The 23,512-nt window shown below is 41.5% G+C and overlaps 4 protein-coding genes across 4 annotated transcripts in view; 1 reads left to right on the forward strand and 3 right to left on the reverse strand.

Moving 5' to 3' along the window:
* Positions 1–589: 589 nt before the first annotated feature.
* Positions 590–10,493, reverse strand: LOC111645054 (TBC1 domain family member 10A-like). The gene is made up of 9 exons (XM_023394092.2): positions 9,801–10,493; positions 8,158–8,257; positions 6,491–6,598; positions 5,963–6,069; positions 5,738–5,852; positions 5,223–5,288; positions 4,441–4,630; positions 4,183–4,337; positions 590–3,267 (listed from the first exon to the last, which is right to left on the reverse strand). Exons 1-9 carry the CDS (start codon positions 9,980–9,982, stop codon positions 2,755–2,757), a joined length of 1,536 nt encoding a protein of 511 aa, XP_023249860.1. The 5' UTR covers positions 9,983–10,493; the 3' UTR covers positions 590–2,754.
* A 315-nt stretch (positions 10,494–10,808) lies between these two features.
* sf3a1 (splicing factor 3a, subunit 1) lies at positions 10,809–16,146 on the reverse strand. The gene is made up of 16 exons (XM_023394125.1): positions 16,095–16,146; positions 15,893–15,971; positions 15,004–15,113; positions 14,698–14,902; positions 14,338–14,595; positions 14,170–14,244; positions 13,929–14,079; positions 13,639–13,835; positions 13,293–13,410; positions 12,891–13,198; positions 12,490–12,738; positions 12,189–12,396; positions 11,945–12,099; positions 11,475–11,576; positions 11,305–11,376; positions 10,809–11,204 (listed from the first exon to the last, which is right to left on the reverse strand). Exons 2-16 carry the CDS (start codon positions 15,938–15,940, stop codon positions 11,103–11,105), a joined length of 2,358 nt encoding a protein of 785 aa, XP_023249893.1. The 5' UTR covers positions 15,941–15,971; positions 16,095–16,146; the 3' UTR covers positions 10,809–11,102.
* Positions 16,147–16,157: 11 nt separating this feature from the next.
* On the forward strand, positions 16,158–20,702 carry ccdc157 (coiled-coil domain containing 157). The gene is made up of 10 exons (XM_023394162.2): positions 16,158–16,522; positions 16,598–16,748; positions 16,851–17,553; positions 17,637–17,714; positions 17,828–17,997; positions 18,134–18,310; positions 18,406–18,574; positions 18,779–18,918; positions 19,052–19,146; positions 19,277–20,702. The coding sequence occupies exons 1-10, from the start codon at positions 16,158–16,160 to the stop codon at positions 19,518–19,520; spliced, it is 2,292 nt and encodes a 763-aa protein (XP_023249930.2). The 3' UTR covers positions 19,521–20,702.
* A 23-nt stretch (positions 20,703–20,725) lies between these two features.
* Positions 20,726–23,512, reverse strand: part of slc7a4 (solute carrier family 7 member 4) — a 6,899-nt gene continuing 4,112 nt past the window's right edge. Inside the window, exon 5 of the mRNA XM_023394163.2 lies at positions 20,726–22,987. Coding sequence (XP_023249931.1) covers positions 22,770–22,987 — 218 coding nt within the window. The 3' untranslated portion in view covers positions 20,726–22,769. The remainder of the gene's footprint in view (positions 22,988–23,512) is intronic.

A 23,512-nucleotide genomic window follows, 5' to 3' on the forward strand; every position in this document is an offset into this window, starting at 1 on the left:
TCAGTCTACAGTGCTAAGCTCAGTCTAACCGGCTGCTAGCTACATATTTAGCATATAAGTACAAGAGTGGTATTAATCTTCTCAGATAAATAAGCTCATCTCACAAAACATCAAACTATTGCTTGAAGCAGTGACACTCCCTTTATAGGTATTTGTTTTCATGGCATTCCTCATGTGCGCGCACACACACACACACACACACATACACACACACACACAAATTTGCAGATTAATACTAAACTTAAAATAAACTAACAAATATCAATGCTTGCTGGTTAAATAGTTTTCTATATTTTCGTTTAAAAGTGGAGCAGTTATGTCATTTTTTCACATGCTTTACACAGTGCAGCATTATTAAAAATGTACTGTAAAAAATGGAAATGAGCACATCTTGGGACACCCTTGGCCTTTCCTTATGACACCCACATTGGAAAGCACCACTTCATTTCAAGGTGATGACTCTGGTGCCCCATCTGCTGGATATTGTAACACATTGCATACAAACATGCAAACAGATCAACCTGTCAAAATACATTAGCTCAGGTTATATGACAGACTGACAGTAAAAATGCAACAGCAATGATGCAAGTTTGGTTTAAACAAAATTTTATTTGTAAAATTTAAATTCATGATGATGCATACTGCCCATTGGTTGTCAAACATCTCTTTTATAAACCTGTTGTAAATGGTAAAATACCAATCCGTCATTTTAAGCATCAAAGGTCACCTCCCAAATTCCAGATGAGCAAGTTTTTTTTCTTCTTCTCTAGTGTTACAAATGCTGATCTAAAATATATCGTCTGAGACTGCAAATGATTTAAAGATGTCCCCTCTGCAGTTTCTGTAACTGCTCAATAAAATATGGCATTAAACATTGAAAAATAGATTTCATTACAAAACAAATTGTTATTTTACATGTCGTATCTACACAAACAGCATTAAATTAAAATATAACGTCAGCGGAATGTGAGGTGTGTAATACAAGCAACTAAAGAACTATTGCATACAGGCGAGTGACTGCTTGACAATGTGTTATCATCTGAAACCCCATTTTGTTTTTATAATAACTGACCTACACATGCATTTGTTTAAGCAAAGACTTTTCTTGATAATGATACACACAAACACTTCCCACACGTGTGCATATGCTTGTCAAAACTCCCTTTGTCATTTACCATTGTGATGAAAGTGAGAAAACAAACTTGGACCATGCAATAAAGATTGTCCAACATGTTTTGAAAAAAAATTTTTTAAAAAAGGCCTCAAACCCCCACTTGTCTCCACCTTTCCCAAAGAAACAAGGCAAGTTCTCTTGAGAGAAATGCTACAAACATCCCAATAAATCTTGAAATCTCATGATCCCTCAACTGTACTAATGGAATAAGCTTGGTCACAGGTACTGGTCGAAGATCGTCTCAAAACAACAGTCTTGATTTGCTTTGGAAATGCTAGCAAAATATATATATTAAAGAAATTACCCAACATACTACACAGCAAGATCTGCTTGGCCCCCAACTGGATACTTGAGCTATGCCAAGTGGAAGGTCAGCACCATTAGGTAATTTGCAATCACTCACTGTCCCAAATTGTGACAGGAAACACATAGACAAATACTGTACATCGATTACACAGATTTGCATTTGGCAAGAGACAGCTTTCAGACTGATTAGCTTTTAAAAAGGCAGGAATGTGTCATATGGTGAGGAATGTCCAGTGTTCTCCTCTCTGCTGCCCAAGTAACATGAATTAATGCTGCTCTTAAGTGGCTGGAAGTGCCTGGCACAGTGAGTATTATATTTCATACAGAGTTTAACCACATCAGTTAAACAGACTCTGAAAAAAACCATTTGTGCACTAGCAGCACATGCACAAACAACAAATTTCATGTTTGAACTGTTCTTTAAATAAATAGTGCTTGTAGAAAAAGACTTGCATGAACATAATGTGGCGTGACTCAATTTCACTGATTCAGAAGATTATTTTCAGTTCAAATGTAAGAACGTGAAACATGAAATGCAAGTTTTCCTACTGGAATGCAAAAATGCAAACTCCTCAGAAAAATACCTCCCAAATTGAGCGAATCCTCCCTGCTGTGATCAGCTTTACTAACAAGTAATGTAACAGGAATTATGGCTGGAGCCTCTGCGAGGCTGCCCTCTAGTGCACAACACTCCTAATGAAAGATAATGGCTTAAGAGGCTGAAAAGCATGGAGTTAGTATCAGCAGTTTATAGTCACTGCTGCACAGTATTACAGGTGAACTCAATAGTGTTGAATTAGAGTGGAAATGTATAGAAAAACTGCAGAAGCTGTGGCATCTCATTGTTCCTTGAGTTTCATTTAAACCACAATTGTCTGAAGAAATGTCTTTGCTCCCAAAAACTCAGTAACGTGTCTCCCTGGTAACAGATACTAAGACTAACGGTCTAAATGAGAGCATCAAGCATTAAGAGGAGGTAACATCAGCTACATGTGGAGAAATGGCACAAGCATCAAAGTAGTTTTACACTCAGCAATGTTGCTTTAGTGTATACCAATAATATCATAGGCAAAATGGTGTCTAAAATGAATACAAAACAGTCCAACAGTAGAATAATAGCGATGCTGGCCAGTCAGAGACCTTGGCAAAGCCGGTTGGTTGTTGGCTGAGGGTGCTGGTGCTTCGTGTACACACACACACACAGACACACACACACACACACACACAGACAGACAGACAGACACACAGACACACACACAAACACTGCTGTGGAGCTACAGGTATGTATCCTGCTCTGTGCTGCTAAGGCTTTGTGTGGATCGCTGAAGAGGAGATTCTTTGGCAGGGGGAAGGTCTGTAGGAGGCGCTTGCTGCTGGTGAGGTGAGTCTGTGTCAGTTTGTGGCACGGCCTCTGGTGTCTCGTCCCTGACAGGAGGTGGAGCAGGTGGATCTGAAGGTGGAGGAGGAGGAGGAGGGTCGTTTAGAAGAGGGTAAGGGTTAGGGATCTCCATAGTGGGCTGGGATTTCTTAATGCTCTTCTTCTTCTTGCTTTTCCTCTCCTCTTTGCCCTTTTTCAGCTGCGCGGTGGGCTGAGGCACCTCTAGTAAAATGGTGGGGTTCTGCTGCAGGTCCTGGCGTCTGGGCGGCTCAGCCAACATGATGAGCCGCGCGCCGTGCATCCTCGGAGGCGGCTTGAAATTCAGCTCTCCGCGGTTCTTCTTCCAGCGTTTCAGCTGGGTGTGATGCTCTCTTTCCACATCTCGTGCAGTCACTTGCACCTCCAGGATCTGCAACAGGAAGAGACACGTCATCAGGCTACAGCTGGAGTCATACAGATCATAATCAGGGAAATGTGAAGCAACAAGACCAGCCCTTGCTGGAAAATATGTTCCTTCCATGTTTGTCCATTGTGTTAAAAATGTGAACTTTGTCAGTAAATGCCAAAGGGCCTTGGGGCTGCTGTGGATGCACCGTCACTCACGGTCAAGACAGCCCTGTGTATAAGAGGGGGTATTGTTAACATGCACAGACATTCACACAAGACTCACACACAGAAAGCAGACACTGGCCAGCCAGCGCTCTGGTTGACTTAATTCACTGTCTCAGACTCTGTGCTGTTCCCTTGGCTACATTTGTGAACATTTATTGTTCTCTATCAATTCCATCTCCTCAATGAGTGACACAACCCTCCACTACATCATTACAAGATCATGCCAGCTTAATATGACCTTTTGTACATTGCAGTCATACACGTGCAATGCTAAAACACTTCACTACAACCTACTGAACTTCGTAGTTATTTGCATGTACTACCGTTTCCATGCAAATAAACTCCATATACCACTCTGTCTGTGCATAGTTCTGGCTGGACATGCTATGAACGAATATTTAACCAAAGTCTAAGTAAGGCCAAATATCTTTGTAAAGCCAATAAAAACCCCCAAAAAACCCCAAACTACATGATGTAGTTTTATTACATGACAATTATATCAGATTTAGGCAGTTCATGTGAGTGAAAAGCCACCAACATCTGAAAGAAAAACATACTAAATATACAATATATGACCTTTAACAGGCGATGAGTCAGTTAATGAAAAGCCTGCACCCGAAGAATGTAATTTGAATGAATCTTGTTCAATTAACTTAACTCCTCATGTATATTTGTTGAAGGATTGTTTCCCTAGCGGCTCCTCTGCTCTTACCTCCCGGACGAGGTAGCCCTCCTGCATGTATCGAGGCTCTATGGCCCTGAGAAGCTCCATGGTCTCATACTGGCCCTGACAGGCCTTCAGCTTCTCCCGGGTCCCCAGCATGCACTTAAGTAGCACCAAACCCACACGGAAGATTATCTTTACTCCTGAAAGAGGGAGAAGAGTTTCAGTAGTTAAGAGGTTCTAATGTACTGCTTGTCTACAACACCTGACACCACTGAAAGTACAGCTCTGTAAGCCACTGTTTACCGTCACAGAGAAACATGTCCCAGACACGCAGCACTGAGGCCCAAGGCAGCGTTCTGGAGAAGGCACACATAAACCATTCAGTCATGTAGAGGATGGGGTCAATCTTGTGTTTCTCCAGATGGCGGAAGGCTAGCGGGGAGACACGTCGCAACAGAGCGAACAGGATCTCTCCATCTAACTGTATAGCTTCCTGAAAGAGACACAGGTAGGAAAGCATTAACAGAGGAGACAAAAGCTATTGTACTTGTGGATTGTCTGGGCAGAAACCTGATATGCATGTGGATGTTCATCTATTAAAAAAACAAAACAAGTCCAAATGCAGCATGTTGCTCCAAGTGTAAACTGTTTCCCACTATGCATGACTAATCAGATGATTTTGTAACATCTTCTTTTGTAGCTCCGTGTTATTCTTTCACTAGGAAACATCTTATCCCTAAATATAGCTTCCACAAAGAATTATATAATATGAAAACAACAATGTTGAACAATAACCGTCAGCCAAAATTAATTACACAAGATAGTTTACTTGTGTTGCTGGGCAAATATGTAACCCAATGTTAAACTATGGTCTAACGACGCCTCACTGGTTTCATCAGTAACTTATAACCACAGAATCCCTGTGTCTGCAAAAACAAAACTGCACTGTAATCACAGAGAAAGCCCTGTTAGTTAATGCGGATTATAGTTCTTTTAACAGAAGTGTCAGGTGAAGTCATATTCTCTCTGCATTTGCAAAACCTGGTTATCTCATCAAGCGTGCTTGCACGTGAATTCAGTCTCACCAGGCCAGGACTGTAGTAGCCAGGAAGATACTTCTCACAAATTTGGACCAGCCCCCAGAATGCATCCTGCAGAAACAAACGTACATGATGTCAGGACACTGACTGTTCATTGACAAGACATTTCTGTCTTCACATGGAAGTCACATAATACCAGAACTTCTGACTTATGATGATAAAACCGGCTGAGCATTAAGTCAAAAAATCTGCATAAACCCTTGTTAGGTCACCATGGCTGCTGTTGATCTATTATTCACTCTCTGCAGCAGCTCCAGATGACATCATCTGTGAGTCTCTCTGCTGTTCAGCTTAAAAATAGACTTGTCCAAGGTCACAAATTAAAACTGAGCAGTATAAGATAACGCACAAGATTTCTAGTTTAAAGATCGAAGTAATAACAAGCCTTCAGAACTGGTGCAGACAACCAATAACTCCACAGTAAGCACTGTATGGTGACAGCACATTTACACCAAGGGAGACAGTTTAAATGTTTGTGGTGGAGGGAAAGTAAACAGTACCTCAGCAGGCATGTGCATGAGCAACACAGCAGCAATGGGAGCCTGAGCCTGGCAGTATCCCTCCTCTGGTCTGAAGAGAGTGTAGGCCTTAAGAACACGAAACAGGTCCTGCTGCCTGTGAAGAATCAAGATACAGACGCACAGAGCAGTTAGACAAATGAAATGCCAAACAAGTCACGGTGATCAATGCCAGTCTGTAAAGTCACATCACGTCTCACAGCTTACCCGTGTCCTCCCCGTGACACAAACATCTCATGGAAAGGGAACTGTCGATGGAGGTCTTTCTCAATCACATCAAGCCATTTGGGGTCCCCTGGCTGACTATCCAGCTCCTTTCAAAACACATGGACGAGACGTGAGATCTCTTTAGTGCACAGTAAAAGCAGTGTGGCGTTTCAAATCAAAACAATTTAGAAAGTGGACATCCTACGAGATTCAGTTATAACAGGAATAAATATAGTGTTAAAAGAATTGTAATTTATTACCCTGAAAGGTTGACCGAGGTTGAAAGTTATAAAACTAATGTATTATAGGCCATTAAACAGCAGGTCGTTTCCCATTGTAAACTGATCTAAAAGTAAAATGCCTCCAGCCCTGTGCACAAAACATCAAGGTTCTCAACAGAAGAAGTAACCCTGGTGGCACACCCGCAGTTTCAGTAACAAATTCAAAAGAAATTTAAAAATGAAATGACCCCAAAAATAAAGCATAATGAGAGCTGTGAGGAGGAAGTGAAAGAAGAAGCTGTCTCACCTGAAACTTTCCTTGGTTCTGCTCTTTCTTCACCTTCCCCCCTGACAGATAGAGCCATGCACGGCCTCGGAGGGCAGGAGGGATTCCTTTCTGGCACCTCAGCCTCACCTGTGCCACAGAGAAACCAGGGTTCACCAAATACAGGAAGACACAAACGGAACAAGTGTGACCAAGGCTTACTGCAAGCCAAGAAAGGCATTATGCCAGCTGGTATGTACAGTATACCTGACACTTGGTCTCGGTTCCTCTTCCTTCCACCTCCTCAAAACACTAACGACTCACTGTCATGTCACTGTCATCTATGGGCCTTGCTCACAGAAGACATTTTGACATTTGACAGTAAATAAAAATTACTACAAAGTTCTTGCACTCCTGAGAGAATCTAATAAGTATCTATAAGTATAATAAGTCAGTATTCCTGGGATATCAACATTATTATCTTATTAAAGCCTCAATTGTACACATCCATTACAAATCTGTCATGTGATGTATACTTTGGTACTCTATTTTGTTTCAGTCCAACTTCGCTACAAGCTATTAGCCAAAAACTATTGATAGCAGCAAACAACACACCTTATGTTACAGAACATCTTTTTTTTAACAATGTGTAGCTCAATAAGAAGGGCTTCACAAATAAGGTATGAATTCATATATACTGTAGTAAATAGGAGTTAATCATGTTCAGCCAAAGATACCTAAACACTACATCATTTATGTAAACACTATACACAGAGATGCTAATTCAGGAAAACCACTTTTTGCATGGCACTGACTGAATGGAACAGGAATACAGCAGCCTTAATGCACCCAGTGCTACACGACTAAATATCAACTTGTAAAACCTTAAGCGCAAGTCATGTGATGTGTCAAAGTAGGGATGCAACTCAGACCTTTCGTGCATAGTGACGAGACACTGTTTATACAGTGGGCTGATTAAACTGAAATAAAAATTGTTTATCACATAGAAGTTAGCTCCGCTTGCCGAACCATTTCTGGTCATTTTTGTTTGCTTTGTCTGATATGAAGCTGGCACACTTCCCCAAGGAGAGAACCATTTCTGCTGTGAAGCTTGTGTAAAAAAAAACAAAAGGGTCACAACGAGGGGTAGGATACCCTGACCTTCCCTGCATGACCTTTGAACCTACCTGCACAACATGCAAGTGAAAGCTGGCTTCTTCTCAATTCACTGCTTTTCATTCTGAAGAGCTGACTTGCACTTGACTACAGCTATAGTTTATACTCACAGCACCTTTATTATAGTTGTCTCACAGGAAGTCAGTAGAGCCCCACCCTGAATCTGAGGCTGTGAATTTGTCACACAGTGCATGGGATGTGTCGTGTCCCACCCTGCTGCTGACTCATGGAAATGAGGTGAAGTTACAGCTCTATGTTGAATTGCAGAGAGCGTTTCGCACAGACCAGCTAGACAAGTGAAGCTGCAAACAATGTGTCCACAAAAGTCTCATCCTTGTGCAATCAAATACTTGAGCAATGCTATTTACTTTGTCTGATCATGTGTTTGAAAGACCGCTATGTGTGGACAATGGTGTTAAAGCTCAGACATAAACCTTAGAAAACTGTTAGAAAAATATAACTTATTTAAATCTGGCCAATCAAAACAAGCGACTTGACGTTTTGTGTTACTTGAGTGAACACTTCGGGCTGACCTTATCGAATCTCTTGATCATCCACTTGTCCCAGTGGTTGAGCATGTCCAACCACTTCACCTCCCTTTGCCTGAGCACTTCTGGAGGCACATCCTGAGCTCTGGAGACACAACGGAGAAATGACAGGAAAGATACATTTCATATTTTGCACTTTAAAATCAACATCAAACCAAATGAGACTGGACAACATCTAAATCTATTCTTAATTTTGGAGGGAAAGCATGTGTCAGGTGAAAAAAGGTGTGTATATTTTTCAACTAGGTCAGATAGAAATTAACCTCAAATTTGATAAACATTAAAAAGTAGTTGTTAGCAGCAGGCTCTTTACATGATGGGACAGTGTAACAAAAACATGAAAACAGCAGAGAGGTTGTTCATCTTTCTGCATGTGCAATCAGATCTGTGTGTGGGCATCACTCATATGAAGCCAGTAAACTGTGCAATGCCTCAAAAATAACAACTGCTAGACGTCTTTTGAAGAGACTATAAGACTAAAGATACAAACTCAGATGTGGCCAATTTAATGGTAAAGCCTGTTTAACCCCAAAGTGCTGCAGTCAAGGATTGTCTGCCTTATGATGTTATTTAACTGCAAAACATTTACAGGCAAGAAAACTTAAAGACTTCACATTATATTCTCCTGCAGAAAAAGAAAATGCAGTCAAGTCTAACCTACATTATGAGTGAGATCTGATGCTTTACTAAGCTATGCAATTATCTCATCAGCGCAAGCCTGTAATTGTAGGGTTCAATTGTCTTCAAAGAGGGTTTTTTTTTTACTTTGGACAGCCCTCTTTCTTATAAAAGAAAAAAAAGAAGATGTTGTGGGCTGCTTATGTTGTGGATCAGGGCAACAATATGTTACACTCCAGCTTCAGCTTCCAAAGACCTTAAAACACTGATGAGTTACTTTCACTGCCAAATACTGTAAGTTAAATCCTGGATTCGTGACTACCTATAAAACTGTGAGCCAAAAGAGGCCCTCTAGTAACGGGGCACCGGAGCTATGGCTCCAAGCCTGCCAAAACTTCAGAAAACAGGAAGCTCCCAAACAGCCAGTGCTTGGCAAAACTTTCTCTCACTCCTACCACTATTTTAGCGCTGTAATGTAGGCTTTGGGCCCCTAGTAAAGAAAGAAAGAAAGAAAAAAGAAAGAAAGGCCTTCATTGAAAAAACACTGCAACTCGCCTCAATGGCTATGAATAAATCCATTCATATGATTCAAATGAAAACCTGGCAAGAAGAACATTTTTTCGGCTTTCTCCACAAATAGTGTGTGTGGTAAATAATATCTGTATATGAAATGGTTTGCGTGACAGAATGAAGAAGAAAGCTACTTGTTATTGATCCAGCTCGATCGTCTTGCCTTTATATTTGCCATGTTGAGGGTTAGGGTTAGGAGGCAAACAGTGGGCATGCAAACACACGGTGCCACGCAGCTGGTTGGGAGCTCTGCTGTCCAGACAACAACACTAGCACAACTTGTGATATGTCATCACAGCTAGATTAACTGCAACACTACAACCTTGTTCTCAACTTTGGCTCAAGTGGAATAAAATGTAACTGGCCACATTTTAGTTTGCCGAGAGTACAATGATGAAGTCAATGAAAATTAATGACTGTGAGAGTTGAAACAAACTTACGACTGTTCCGAGTACTGCTGTGCCCCACCAATAAATCCATATTTATCGGTTTGTCTGTCGCTGGTGAAACCGTTAATCTCTGAGTCGGATCCCAAAGAGCTTTCATCGTCTATGTGGGTGCTGCTAATAGTCCGGATACTCCTTGTGTCCACTGATTGACGGCCGTTTTCTATTTTGGCCATGTTAGCAAATGAGCTAGCTGGCTAGCCAGGATAGCTAACGTCAGCGAGCTTGTTGACAGCCCAAAGTCAAAACTGCTCCTCTGCATATGTTGTCGAATCAAACAGCATCGACGCCATGATTTCTCGACGTGATTTCAACTTTCCAACAACAGTTTTCTCAGTAAATGTTATCTAACCTTGGGCTACAACTGTCAGGCCACATCAAATAGGTTAATGCGTTAGCAAGCTGCGTTAACTTGAAGGCTTAATCAGATTTAACATTAGCTAGCCAATGGTTGGGTTGGTAACGTAAAGTTAGCCTTAACTCCAAAAGTATTTCTACAATGACCCTACCTTCAACTAACTAACGCTATGCTGCAATCTTGGTTTTCATAGTTAGCCTTTAACTAACTCCGTTAGCTCGTTAGCCGGCTGGTTTCACGCCCTCGGGTTAACGGTAGCTTGGCTCGCCGTTCTGTCATCCCGAGTGTACTTTGCTGTACTGGGCTAGTGAGCGACCCAGTCTGTCGTCCTGGGCTGGTTTCCGCGTCTTAATGCCACGGCTACCCCTAGCGGCTGCCTTGGGAAGTGACTCTTATGTCTGGAAAAAGAAAACTCACTAAAGGCAGTGCCTCTCTCCTGCACTAGAATACATCTAAATCTAAGTCTACCACAGAGCAAATTTCCTTGTAAACCAGGAATTTAGTCAACACTATTTACCTACCAACCCTGGGCTTTTTGTGCATCACACCATGTGGCCTACATTAATCAATTTTCTGTTTTTTTTAATCACATTATTAACCAGTTTCTCATCTAACACATCCTTATGAAACAACAAAAACAGATCTAGATGTTTTATTTCTTTATTTAAATGGATAAACATTATGGGGCTCTACAGTTACCAAACTCCATATATCATCAAGAACAAATCAAGAGTTGAAGCCATGCCTACCAGACCGTGTATAATTCTTTTTGCAATCTGAGTAACAAGGTTAACATTTAAGAACAACATGCTCTTCACACAAAATTGTATGAAAAGTGCAATATAATATTCTGATAATGATCATTTAACTAAAATGACATGACAGGACTGAGTGACAAGTCACCCACGAGAAAAATCTCTTCCTCTTTGCTGCATGGCTCACTTCTTTCTTCCACCTCTTTCCTTCAGAGCCAAATGAATGATTGAACCGTTGCTCATGTTGTAATAAGCCAGGGAGTTTGAATCCTTGATGAAAATGCCCTAAAATCGAACAAAAAAACATAATATTATTCAATTAGTCAGTTTTGATTAATGCAGATGAGACATCACGTGTTTAAATAAGCATAAAAGGAAAGTTTACCTCATACTGTAACTTCTGTTTTCCTGCTGGCATGCCTGTCGCTTCATGGATTTTGACTTTAATAACAGACACCTGTGGAGACATTGCATTTGAACATACATGAGAATGAAGTATGTGAACTAAAATACACTCACTAAAAAGAGAGAAACAACAAGCCAACATCTGCATACCTGGTCTGTGAGTGGGACAGTGAAATTCAGTACTTGGCCATTCAGCTTCCATTCAGTCTTGTCCTGCATGTTGGGAACCTGTACTTTAACTGCCACAGGACCCTGGAAAGGAAAAAAAATCTAATTAAGAAAGAGCAACTTGCAGCAAGACAGTAGAAAGAACTGATAAGGTTGGCTTATCAATGTACAGAAATCTCAGCCATCACAAATATGAGTAAACGCATCTACTTGTGTGTTCACAAACATTTCTCATACAAAAACCTGAAACAATTCACAACTTTGATTTGGTTGTTGTCTTTTCTTATTCTGTATATATAATGTATGTATTTTATGTATACATAAGACCTGCCAATAGTCTGAGCTATAACAGAAAGTTTGAATCCTGCATTTTGAATTTTGCCTAGATGCAGATCATACATTGCGATTACCTTTAGAAAGAAACAAAATTATATTACACTGCTCTAACAAACCTTATTTCTACGAAGAAACTCCTCCTCTGGAATAAGGTTATCCTCTGTCTTCATCTTCTTGGTGACTGGCTCATCCTCATGAGGTGGAGGTGGGTGGGACGGTGGGGCAGGAGCAGAGCTTGGTGGTTGTGGTACTGGAGGAGCTGGGACAAATGCTGGAAGAAGGATATTTGAATTTAGAAAAAGATAAAAAGAGGAAGCATATGTTAAAAAGATTCAGTTACCAAATTAGCAATTAGCTTACCAGCTGGAACAACCATGGGGGGTGGTCTAGGAGCCATGATATGGGGTGCTGATGGTGGCATGGGGACCACATTGATGCGGGGAGCAGGAATCATGGGTGGCATTGGTGTTATAACTTGTCCTGGTGCAAGTCGCACCACAGGAGCCACAGGTGGTCTTGGAATCACAGGTACAGCAGACAGGAGAGTGGTGCGCACTGGGGGTGCCACCTGTTTAACAAGCACATTACTGGTTCATGAGTTACATATGTACAGACAAAATGTTATTCACAATAAAATATTATTTTAAAGATAATAACTCACAGAAGAGGGTGGGCGAGGAACTGCAGTGACAGGAGGACTGGGTTTAGGCAAATTGGATGCAGAGGAGGGGATGGGAGGCTGGTGATGAATTTCACTCGGCTTGCTTGGGCCAATTTTCTCCTTAGTATCATCCTCTCCCACCAGTCCTTTGGCCTTGTGAATTGCTTCGATCTGCTCTTGCAGTGTGATGTTGGCCTGTGCTGCCTGCTGTGTACGAGCCATGCTTCCAGAGTGGCCATCCCAGGTAACCTGGTGGGGGAGGAAGAACACAAATGTTGCAGGCACAGAAATACAAAATTAATGAAAACAAGCCATTGGTATTGCATTATGTGTAATCTTTGATTATCAAAACTGTACTGACTCAACAACAAGAAATTCTTTTGATCCATAACTGTTCTCACCTTCTCCTCTGGCTTCTGTATTTCTTCTTCACCGATCTTCTTACCGATGGCCGTCTCTTCCACACCGAAGATATCAGTACGCCTCTCAGCCAGCTGTTTCAGGCTGCTCTCGATATCCAATCCTGGAGCATATACTTCATCCTCTGTCTGCCTCTCTTTGATTATGCGGTCTCTTTGCTCCAGCCAGCGCGGATCCAGCAGACCAATACGCATGTGCTCTTGCATCTTACTGGCCGGGATCTTCTCACCAGTAATTGGTGAGATGAGGTACTCATCCGGAACTGCAATCGAGGGCTGAGGCTTGGAAGCTGGGAGGAAAAGATAGCATTAGACCAGCACACATTGTACATATTGATAGCTTGTTATGCAGAAGGTTACCTTCTCTAAGGAAGCATGAGTTACCTTTGGGGTCGTAGTCTTTGCGAATAATAACCTGGTCTGGAGTAGGGGGCAGAGGGGGTGGCATAGGGTTGTCTGGTGGCAGTGGAGCCTTCATATGGTCATCATCGTCATCAGATCCCTGAAGAAATCAGGAGGTAAAGAATTATATGTTTTTACCAGCAGTTATTGTTTTTATTCATTTTCCAGCAGAGCATCAGCAAACATTGGTTGGAAATCTAGTTAAATGGAAATTAAAATAATAATAATGTCCCTATGAATTAAAAGTATACAAATAATTCAACCTAAAATTGGTCATCTGATGGATAGTTTACAAGGTGTTGAGATGAATTCCTTTATCCGTTCTTACCTCATCCATGTCCTGCACTTGTGTGTCTTGATCAGGCTGTGAGGGATGGCCCTCGTCCCGATCCTCCCGACCATCCTCTTCATCCTCACTCTCAACCTCCATCTCTACCTCCTCACTTTCTCCATACTTCTCATAGCGCTCTTGGATCAGGATGCGAGCGCCAAGCTCCTCTGGTGTGGTGGGTGGCGGGAAGTGTCCTAGGGAAAAAGAGTTACCAATAAAGATACATTTTTCTATCTACATTTATGGGCTCACAGATTTTAAGATGATAACTATTGTGGTAATATTACCTTGTTCGTTGGGCTGGAAATCCACCGTCTCAACCACTACAAAGTCATGCCAGTCGATTTGGGCATATGCCACTCGTTCTTTCTCTCTTTCTTCCTCCTCTTTCTTTCTCTCACGCTCCTGGAACTTTGCCCACTCAACACGGTACCTCACCTGATGGTTAAGCAGTGGGACCGCTGATTAACATGGGCAACATGCTATTAAATACTTACACTGTGAAACAGTCACAATTAAAAAGATTACCTGGTCCATGACTTCTCTTGGATTCTCCGCCTCTCTCTTCAGCTTGGTCAGCAAGCCTTTGGGAGGGATCAGAATCTAAAATGTTGAGAGACAAGATGAAGATAGAGTTTAGCACCACACAAAAAAAGAAGAACATTAATACCAGAGAGGCGGTATTTGTTAGGTCACCTTAGTGTATTGCTCAACCAGTTTGGTGAAGTAGTTGAAAAGGCTGTGCTGCGGTCGCAGAAAGTCAAACTGGTAGTTCCTCTGTTCTTTCTGCATGAGCTGAGTGAGAAACTGGCGTCCATTGCGAGCAACAAACTGGGCAGTGAGCTTGACAACATCCAGGTCAAATGCTGAGATTGATGGAGGATCCGCAATGAACTCAAACTCAGGTGGTGGTTCTTTGGGGACCACTGTCTCCTGAATCACCTGTGACTGCACCTATTGACAAACACAACATATTAGTTGTTATGATCAAATAAATCAATGAATATAATCAATGAAAGAACTAAAGAAACAGCTGACTGAAATGATACATCATACCTTTTGAGGAAGCTGCTGGGCCTGCTGCATGGCCTGCTGCATAACCTTAGGCACCGCTGCAGATGGCTCCTGCGCTTTGCCCTCCTTAAATTCATTGACCTTGTGACGGTAGTAGGCATGGTAGGGGTCGTTGGGGTTGAGGAAATTAAACTTTGGATTGTTGATCTCATTTTGACGGATTCTTGCTTCAAACTCAGGCCCATTCCTGTGAAATTACAATAATTTAGTTATATCATAGACATAAAATCCAGTTAAGATTACAGCTATAAATAAGATTATAGAATTAACACATGTGGAGTAACCAACCTGGCAACAAAACTGGCTGTCTTGTCAACTATGTTTCGGACCTCAGGAGGTGGATATATGATGCCAACGATGGGCTTAGTGGCTGGGGTTTCTTCTACTGCTCCATCATTCTGTTGACAAAATTCACATTTTACGTTATGAGACTTTAAACAGAATAAAATTCAACCAAATTAGCACATTATCATCCAGGGCTTTACTATAGCAATGTTATAAAAAAAACAATAAATCTCATGTATTATCTCTAACCTGCTACACATTAGCTTTAGGTCACTCAAAGTCAGCTCACCCCAATCACTGCATTTGTATCTGAATATTCTGAATAAAATCCTGTGACCATCCCAATACATTAGAGGTGAAAAGGACTCGGTTTGTGGGTCAATAGCAGGAACACCAGCAATATGGTTGGTGTTGGTTACTGTGAAAGTAATCTTCAGATTCTGCTGTAAAAGTCGTGAAGGGGAACTATTGTATACTTATGGCACACGGGAAAGATAGCTGCTTACAAGTAAGTCTATGTATTATCCTTGCTAACCACTGGAAAGAAACATCACTGCTTTGTTTTTTACAAATGTCCGTTTTTAGTAGTTTTTGCAAACAAACCAAATTGCGCTGCTCTTCTGTTCTGTTGAGGTACTGACAAAAGTCTCAAAGGCTATCTCACCATTAACTTGTGTGTTTGGTTATTTGGGTGAGTTGAGCTAACGACAAAACTATCAAGATTTAGGTCTTATGGTGGTTATCCAAAATAGATGATAACTTCTCTAAACGTTGCACTCACAGCAACGTTTCACAGTAAAGGAAAGTGTAAGTTAATTGTTCATTAGTTTTCCGCAGAAACAGTATGTTAGCTACATTGCTAACATTAGCTAACTCTGAGCGGCGTTGTTACCTTATTGTTGGCCTCCGGTTGAACTATTTGAACAGGCCCAGGCGGCATGGCTGCGTCTTTCTCTAACGCAGGAAATTACCTGCAAACACCCGGCAGGAAGAATATATGTATTAAAAAAAAAACACTTATTATACCAGATATAATTTTAAGAACGCAGTCTCTATAGTCTTTAAGCCTAAATTTACTGTAGTTGAGCACTTACTGCGTCGCGGTGTCGTTGACCCAATGGAGGTGTATTACTTCCGGAAACAAGCCGCAAAGCATTATGGAACTTGCAGTACTTTTTTGTGGAGGTTTCCAAGGAGATTCGATGTCAACAAGCGACACCCATTCACCCTCATTGCTGTGTCAGACAGACAAAATAAACGCTAGTCTGGCAGACATGAGTGAGCTCTTGGGTCGTCAGGACTGTATCGAAAGCCTCCGAAAAGACCTGGTCGACCTTCAAGGTGCGATTCTGGACGTCTTTTCTAGAACCGGACCAGTCCGCTTCCCCTCCTGGAAGTTCCCCGATAAACTCTCCTGTAATCTGGACATGGTGGCTCTGCTAGGGCAATATGACTTTGTGGATGGGGAGGATGCATTCAATCAACACTCCCATATTGTCTTACTGGAGCTCATGATTGACAGGTAATATATGATGATGATGATGATGATGATGATGATGATACTAATTAATCCTTTCTCCCTCTCTCCCTGAACAAGACTACTGCTCCTTCTACAAAGCTTCAGTTCTTATGTCGAGCAACTGAGGAGCAGCCAGAGGAGAGAGCAATCCCAGCAGAAAGGGTGCCTGTCAGTTGGTCTTGTAGTCAGAACCTACTGGAGTAATTTAGTTCAATTTACCAGCTTTAAGGTAGCCAAAGAGGTTCATTTAAGTTAATATAAAAAAATATTAAGAAATGCCAAAATGTAAACAGAGAATGGATTGATCTCATTTATTTCTTCCTCTTTTTAGGGGACCTTCCAAGGCATCAAGAAACAGACAAATCCAAAGACATTTGACAGTGATGAGATAGAGACAGTGTCATCTGTTTATCCACAAATGAGCTCAAGGAGTGATGGTTGCAGACGCTGTTTATCTACCTGTTCTTCAACAAGCTCCTTTAAGTTTTTGCCACAGAATCATGTACCCTCCAGTCCTACCCACAACACCCCGTGCCATCCTAAAGCTGACAGTCACACTGTAAGCTGCCAGACAGTCGAATCATCCCTCATTCCCTGTGATGCCTGTCATCGAGTGCAATTGGTTTTGAGAAAGACAGGAGATGCTTTGGTAGAACTGTTTCAGAGTGAGGGCCTGCCGTCCTCTCTGCAGCCACTCTTAGCTGCTGTGGAGGAAACCCTGGAGCTGGGACACATGACAGCAGGGGATGTCACCCAGTGGGCCAACGAGCAGCTCAGAGACATGCGACGGCTGGCAAAGCATTTGCAAGATGTGCGTGGTACAGTACACCCTCTTAAAGATAGACTAGCAATAGCAGAGGCAGAGCGGGAGAGATTCAGGTCTCAGCTGGAAAGAGCACGGAAAGAGTTCAAGCAAGACATGGAAAAACACCAGGCAACCATAGTCCAGCTGGAGTTTTCACTGCGGAAAGCACAGAGATCCGTGAAAGAAACAGAGCAGAGGCTACAAGAGGCGCAACAACAACTCAAGACAGGTGCAGTAAACTGACAAATGGATGTGATGGAAAATCACTGACATCACAGTCACTACTATATTTTTTAAATATTTTTGAAACAGAAACTTTGTCCTTGGAGGAGAGTAATTCCAGTCTGATGGAGAAAGTAGCAGTGCAGCAAGATACATTACAAGCACTTGGTATGGACATACTACACTATGAAATTGACCTGGCTTGGTTACACACAGAAAATAAATGTATGTAATATGTAATAAGTGTATGCTGTATGATGGATCATTGTATTTTGTGGTAGAATGTGAAAAGAAGGCGCTGCAGGAAAAAGTGGAGTCCTTGCACTTGGAGGAAGAGGCCTGTTGTAAACTACAACAAAGGATCCAGCAACTAGAGAGTCAGATCTCTGAAACTCAAGTCCTTCTTGACAAGGAGAATGCCAAGTACCACAGCGCTTGTCGTCAGCAAGAGGTCAGTGTAACGACAAACACTGGATTATTTGTTGTTTTCAGCTGGAGACCAGTCTCACTCACGGATCACATAACAATATTCAGACAGATGTATGCAAGTGTTAGTGGTTCTTTTTTTGTTGTTGTTGTGCATCCAGTCGATGCAGGCAAAGCAGAAATCTTTGTTGGAGAGGGTGGATGCTCTTGATGAAGAGTGTGAAGAGTTGCAGAGGGAGCTGGGAGAGAGAGAGGAGAGACAGATCGAGCTACACAATGGGCTGCAACAGATGTCAGAGGAGAAGGAACAACTGCAGGCTCAGCTCGCTCAACAGCAGGTGTAATGTCGGAGCCCTTACCCATAATCATACACATAATAAATACTTTTAAACCTAGTAGCTCATGATTATATGTTTTTTTTTTCCCCCAACAGGATTTGCATTTAGATCTTCAAAAGGAGAAGCAGACGCTAGAAACAAACATAGGCGAGCTAAAGAACAGTGTGGCTGAGCTGAAGGAATATGTGCAAGCTTTAAAGGAGAGGGAGAGGCTGTTGGTGGCTTTCCCAGAGCTCAGCCCCCTGGCTCAGGCCCAGCCACAGAGTAGGCACTTCTTTAACCTTTGTTTCTAAAAGATACTGACTGGCATAACCAGAATGTATGTACATAAAAACACTACACTATTCTATCTTTGGAAAACGTTAAATGTGGATCCTGTATCCATCCATTTATTTGCTAGCTGCCTGTTGTTTTTGAGTACTGTCGTCACTTTGAATGCTTACATATTGTTCTTTGCATCTTCACAAGGTACAGGAAATGTGCTCTTGGATATGGAGCAACAACTGCAGGCAAATTGCATCCGTATAAAAATTCTGGAGCAGGAAAATACCACCCTACACAGCAGCCTTGAGAGACTGAGGGAAAGAGCACAACATAACACTGCAAGGGTAGGCTGGGTGGAAATTTTTAATGTTGTAAAATGTGAAAATATGTGAACTAATGTCTGTTACACATGTTGATTTTGTGGATGTTATTGGGATTATTGAAAATTGTATTAAAACTATGCATTTACATCAACAGGAAGCCTGGCCTCAGCAGACATGGAGCCCCTCTCTGCAAACCACACCAGGGGAAAAACAACAGAATCACCTGACACTAATACAAAACAGCCCACTGTAAGCACTCTCCATTCTTTAGATTTGTTAAAATGTTACATTCTAGCACAAGCGGCACTAAGCACACATTTTTATAAATGATTAATCATAATACTGTGTTTCTATTGTTGCATTCCTCCTCGTCCCTCAGGCAGAGCAGCAGTGCAGCACGGCTGGGATACAGTAACAGAGGGAAGGATGCAAGAGGAGGAGAAAGTGGTCGGGAGTCAGAGGATCGCGTGTCCCCTGCCGCTGCCCCCCCTTCGTCCCTGCAAATTCACCTTCAAACCCTTAACCTCAACACTCCACACTCCACTGCTGCTAAAAGCTGTACAGACACACGCAGTGCTTCTCTCCTCTCTCACTCCAGAGGCTTGAATCAGAGGAGAAAATAAAAGCCAGAGGGCACAAATGCACCTAGACAGTTTTGCAGTCGAAGAGAACGCAGCTTTGTGCAAGGATTTTTTGGCAAAAACAATGTGGTTAATAAAATGATTATTTTTTACATGGTGTCTTATTGTACATTATAACACATTGATGTTTTTGAAATTTCATTTTGTCATTGTGTACACTTATGAGAGAGGTATGTATATAGAAGGAGGACTATTTCAGTGCTATTAAAACTAGGTGTATGATGGCAATTGCATATCAGGTTACTGGATACACGATATGCTTCAGCAAACAAAAGTATCTGAATAGGAGGCCTTCACAGCAGATGACTCAAATGCTCCTGAGTAAATGGGTGGTGTGTACAACCTTTAATGTCGCCACAAACAATGACACGGAGACAGATGTGCAATCTGAAAAGGTTGGGGAGTGGGAGTTTCCATGGAAACACAAGTGCCTCCAGGATTCACAGCATTCACGCTCTGCTGAATCACTCCAGTACTTTTGCTCAGTCACTTACATAATATAATCTATCACTTAGACTGCACACTGTAGATGGTTGTCAGTTGTATCTGTTTATGCACCCCACATCATGAGGCGTGTTTTGCAGTGGTAATTTTAGATGCCGTGAGCTCAGTTGTGTAATCCGAGTGTAGTCCGAGAGACTGGTGCTTGTGTCAGAGCTGTTATAGTCAATACACTTGCAAACACCTGATTAACAATAGTAATCATCTTAGCACCAACACTCTGATCTCTCAGCAGCACCACCTGAATGAGCACCTGCTCGATCATTTCATTCACTTAACAGAGAGTTCGTGACCTGAGCGTTAATCCTTTAATTGGGTTAACGATACAGCTGTGTCATCAAGCATGTAATCAAAGTTGATCTTAAGCTCTCTCCACCAGGCCACACATGCCAATGAGAAATATTAATTTAGATTAACTTTAAGTGGTTTTATCCTTGTGTTATATCCTTCCTTTATTATCTGTGTGTACAAATTGAAATTATGTGTCCTTCGTTATAGTTTTCTCCTTCTTCGTTTTGTGAATATTAAGATAAGTGTGTTACACCAACTCAAAGCTAATGTGATGATAAGATTTTCTGCAACAATTTAGAAATTATTTTCATGATTGATGTTTTCTAAATTTGAGATGATCGGTTCTCTGAGAGGAAACTTCAGTCGGACTACTCCACAATTTAGATTTTTGTAAATGCTGCTTCAAAACATTTATTTTTTATTTAATACCACGGTCGTTGCATTTTATACAGACATACACAATAACAGAAAGATCAGAGACCTTAATGTGCAAGTACAATGCTATTCAGTAGTAAGAAAAGAACTGGATCGTTTGTAACTGTGCGTCCTGGCACAAAAAAGACAGAGAAAGAGGTGAGAGAACGATCAGCCTAAAAAAAGCACCACAGTATTTATATCTGTCGCTGGCCCTGACATCAAAAGCATAACTGTGACACAAAATTACCAGACAATAGTTTTCAAATGGTGTGCAAAGTTGTACAAAATTCTCCTGAACCCTACTCCTTTCTGTAACTATGCCAAAATGCCTCTTACGGTACATTCTCCTCTGTGTTTGTGTTTTGGTTTCATAATTAGAAAGCATGACGTCCTGTATAAGAGTTTTTATCTAACAGACACATAAATTAAACAACTAAACCATTCAGACTACTTTAGCTTTGGAAGTCAGTCTGCATTGATTACAACATGTTTAAGGCCATTGGTTTCTTATGTAACACATGCAAATACAAACTGAAATGAAAAAAGGTGAGAAACAGAATAAAAATGTATATTTCTGAAAAAAAAAAAAATCCTTGTGTTCATTTTTTGTCACTGTTGCTGCTGTGGGAATGTTATCTGTATAATATGAGCTGTTCTCATGTGTGCCTTTCTCTGATCTAGGTCAAACTGCAGACTGGCGACAGGGACTGCTCCAAATCTGCTGGGATTACGGAGGCCCATCAACGTCTGCCTGCCTGCCCATATTTTACCCTGTGTGTGAAGAGTCCAGTCAATCAGTAGGTTTGTGCTTGACTTATATATCCAATAATCTAATTATCTCTCAGGTTATCTCAGGAAAATCAGTCAATCACAATAAAATAAAACGATATTATAAAACCTCAATAATCCATGTGCTTTGACATCTCATAATCTCATGACAACAGAGAGAGAGAGAGAGAGAGAGAGAGAGAGAGAGAGAGAGGAGAAAGTTTTGGTGTCTAAAGGTGCGTGAGAAAAAACCTGCACAAGTGTAAGATCAGTGACACAAGAGAGAACAGGGTCACGGGATGAGATTTAGATTACGTGAAGCACTGAAGTGTTGTTCAGCCAACTAAAAGCTGAACACAAATGATTTACGGAGACTAATCCTACACTAAAAGTATATAAAACGTAGTGCTTATTCATATAACACAAACACAAGAACAGGAACAGAAAACACAAAAAATAAAGCTCATGGAATCCATATAAGAGCAAAAACACACAAAAAAAGAATAGTAACAATAGAAAAATAAATACATATATTAACATATTGGATTAAATAACTTGACAGTAGAAACTATAAGTAGGGCAGTCTAGGTATAAGTGGATCCACATTAAAAGAGCCTGCAGTTTCTCCTGAGGCGGCGGAGGAGAAGTAAAAAAGTGAAAATGTAAACTCACAAAAGTCTGTGCATTCGTCTGTTTAACTAAAAAAAACATGCAACAAATGGATGCTTGCTATACTCAAGATGATATCGTGCAGTGGGTTGTCTTTTACCTTGTTAACAACAGAATTATATTTTTGGTGAATGGTGATTTTCCAGCTCCAGGTTTGTGTTAAAATGATTTCTTTTTAAATCATTCGCTGAATATACAAACTAAAAGTACAGTTTGTCACAAAGAAAGCACCGGATATAAGCATGTGGATTCGGACAAACTGGCAAGATTGCAAGAAAAGAGCTGGTCTTAAAGGATATATAACCCAACTTTGATGCAAGAAGTTTACAGGACAGTAATAAAGCTCTCTACTGTACATTCGAGTATTACAAGATATACAAATATGCTTCACGACGAGACAGAGAGCGTGCATCCCATCCTGTGGTGTGCTTACATTTGCAGAGCAACGAGTACAGACTGTGGCAGGCCAGTCACACACTAAAAGGAGTGAGATACGGAGAGTACACTAGTAATAGTACAGCGTTATGAGTGGGAGACAACAGATGAAACCAGCCGGTTGTAATGGTGGCCGCCTTTGGTCACACATCATCTCTTTCCTTCATAGTCCTCGGCTGTCGAGGCGGTGGAGGCGTTGATGTGGTGCACCGGGGTGTCCACTTGACCTTCGGGCTGGACAGACTGCACTGTTTCTACCAGGCTGCCGCTGGGTAGCACCACATACCGGGCGGCCATGTCTTTGGGCTGCAGCTCCCGCATGCCTTCCTTACTGTGCCAGATCCCATATCCGAAATACACAAAGAGACCTTAAAAGAAAAGGGACGGCACGGCACACATGTGACTGAGATGACTCTGAAGTAAAATCAGGACACACTGTTCACAGTAGAGTAGAGAGAAATGCGTCTCAAGGTGAGTATTGTTTTGTGTAACTCTTAGTGCAGGAAACATCTTTCATGCAGCAAAATAAATGTATTAGTGTAATAAAAACCTATAAACATGCTCTTCTAATAGATTGATGTTACCATTTTCAAATTTTTGAGATCTCAGACAACAAGAGCAGTTTACAGCCATGCTACGCTGGTGTAATATTCATTACTTGGCTTTAACTCTGCCTTTACTCTGATTCGAATGAAGAACTCCCATGCTTTTTTTTTCTGCGTTGGCCATTATGGAGGGTAAGTAGGCGAGAGCGCCCAGCCTGTCAAGTGTAATATTCCACGACTGTGCATCTTGTTAACTTGCTGCAGCCTGACAGTGGGGTTTAAATGGTTTACTGGTTCAGAGAAGCCTTAAGCTAATGCAGCTAATCACAACTCCCCTGTGACCCCCCC

This window comes from Seriola lalandi, unplaced genomic scaffold, assembly GCF_002814215.2.
Source record: "Seriola lalandi dorsalis isolate HSWRI2012SDOR001 ecotype SW California unplaced genomic scaffold, Sedor1 jcf7180002054945, whole genome shotgun sequence".
Lineage (NCBI taxonomy): Eukaryota > Metazoa > Chordata > Actinopteri > Carangiformes > Carangidae > Seriola > Seriola lalandi.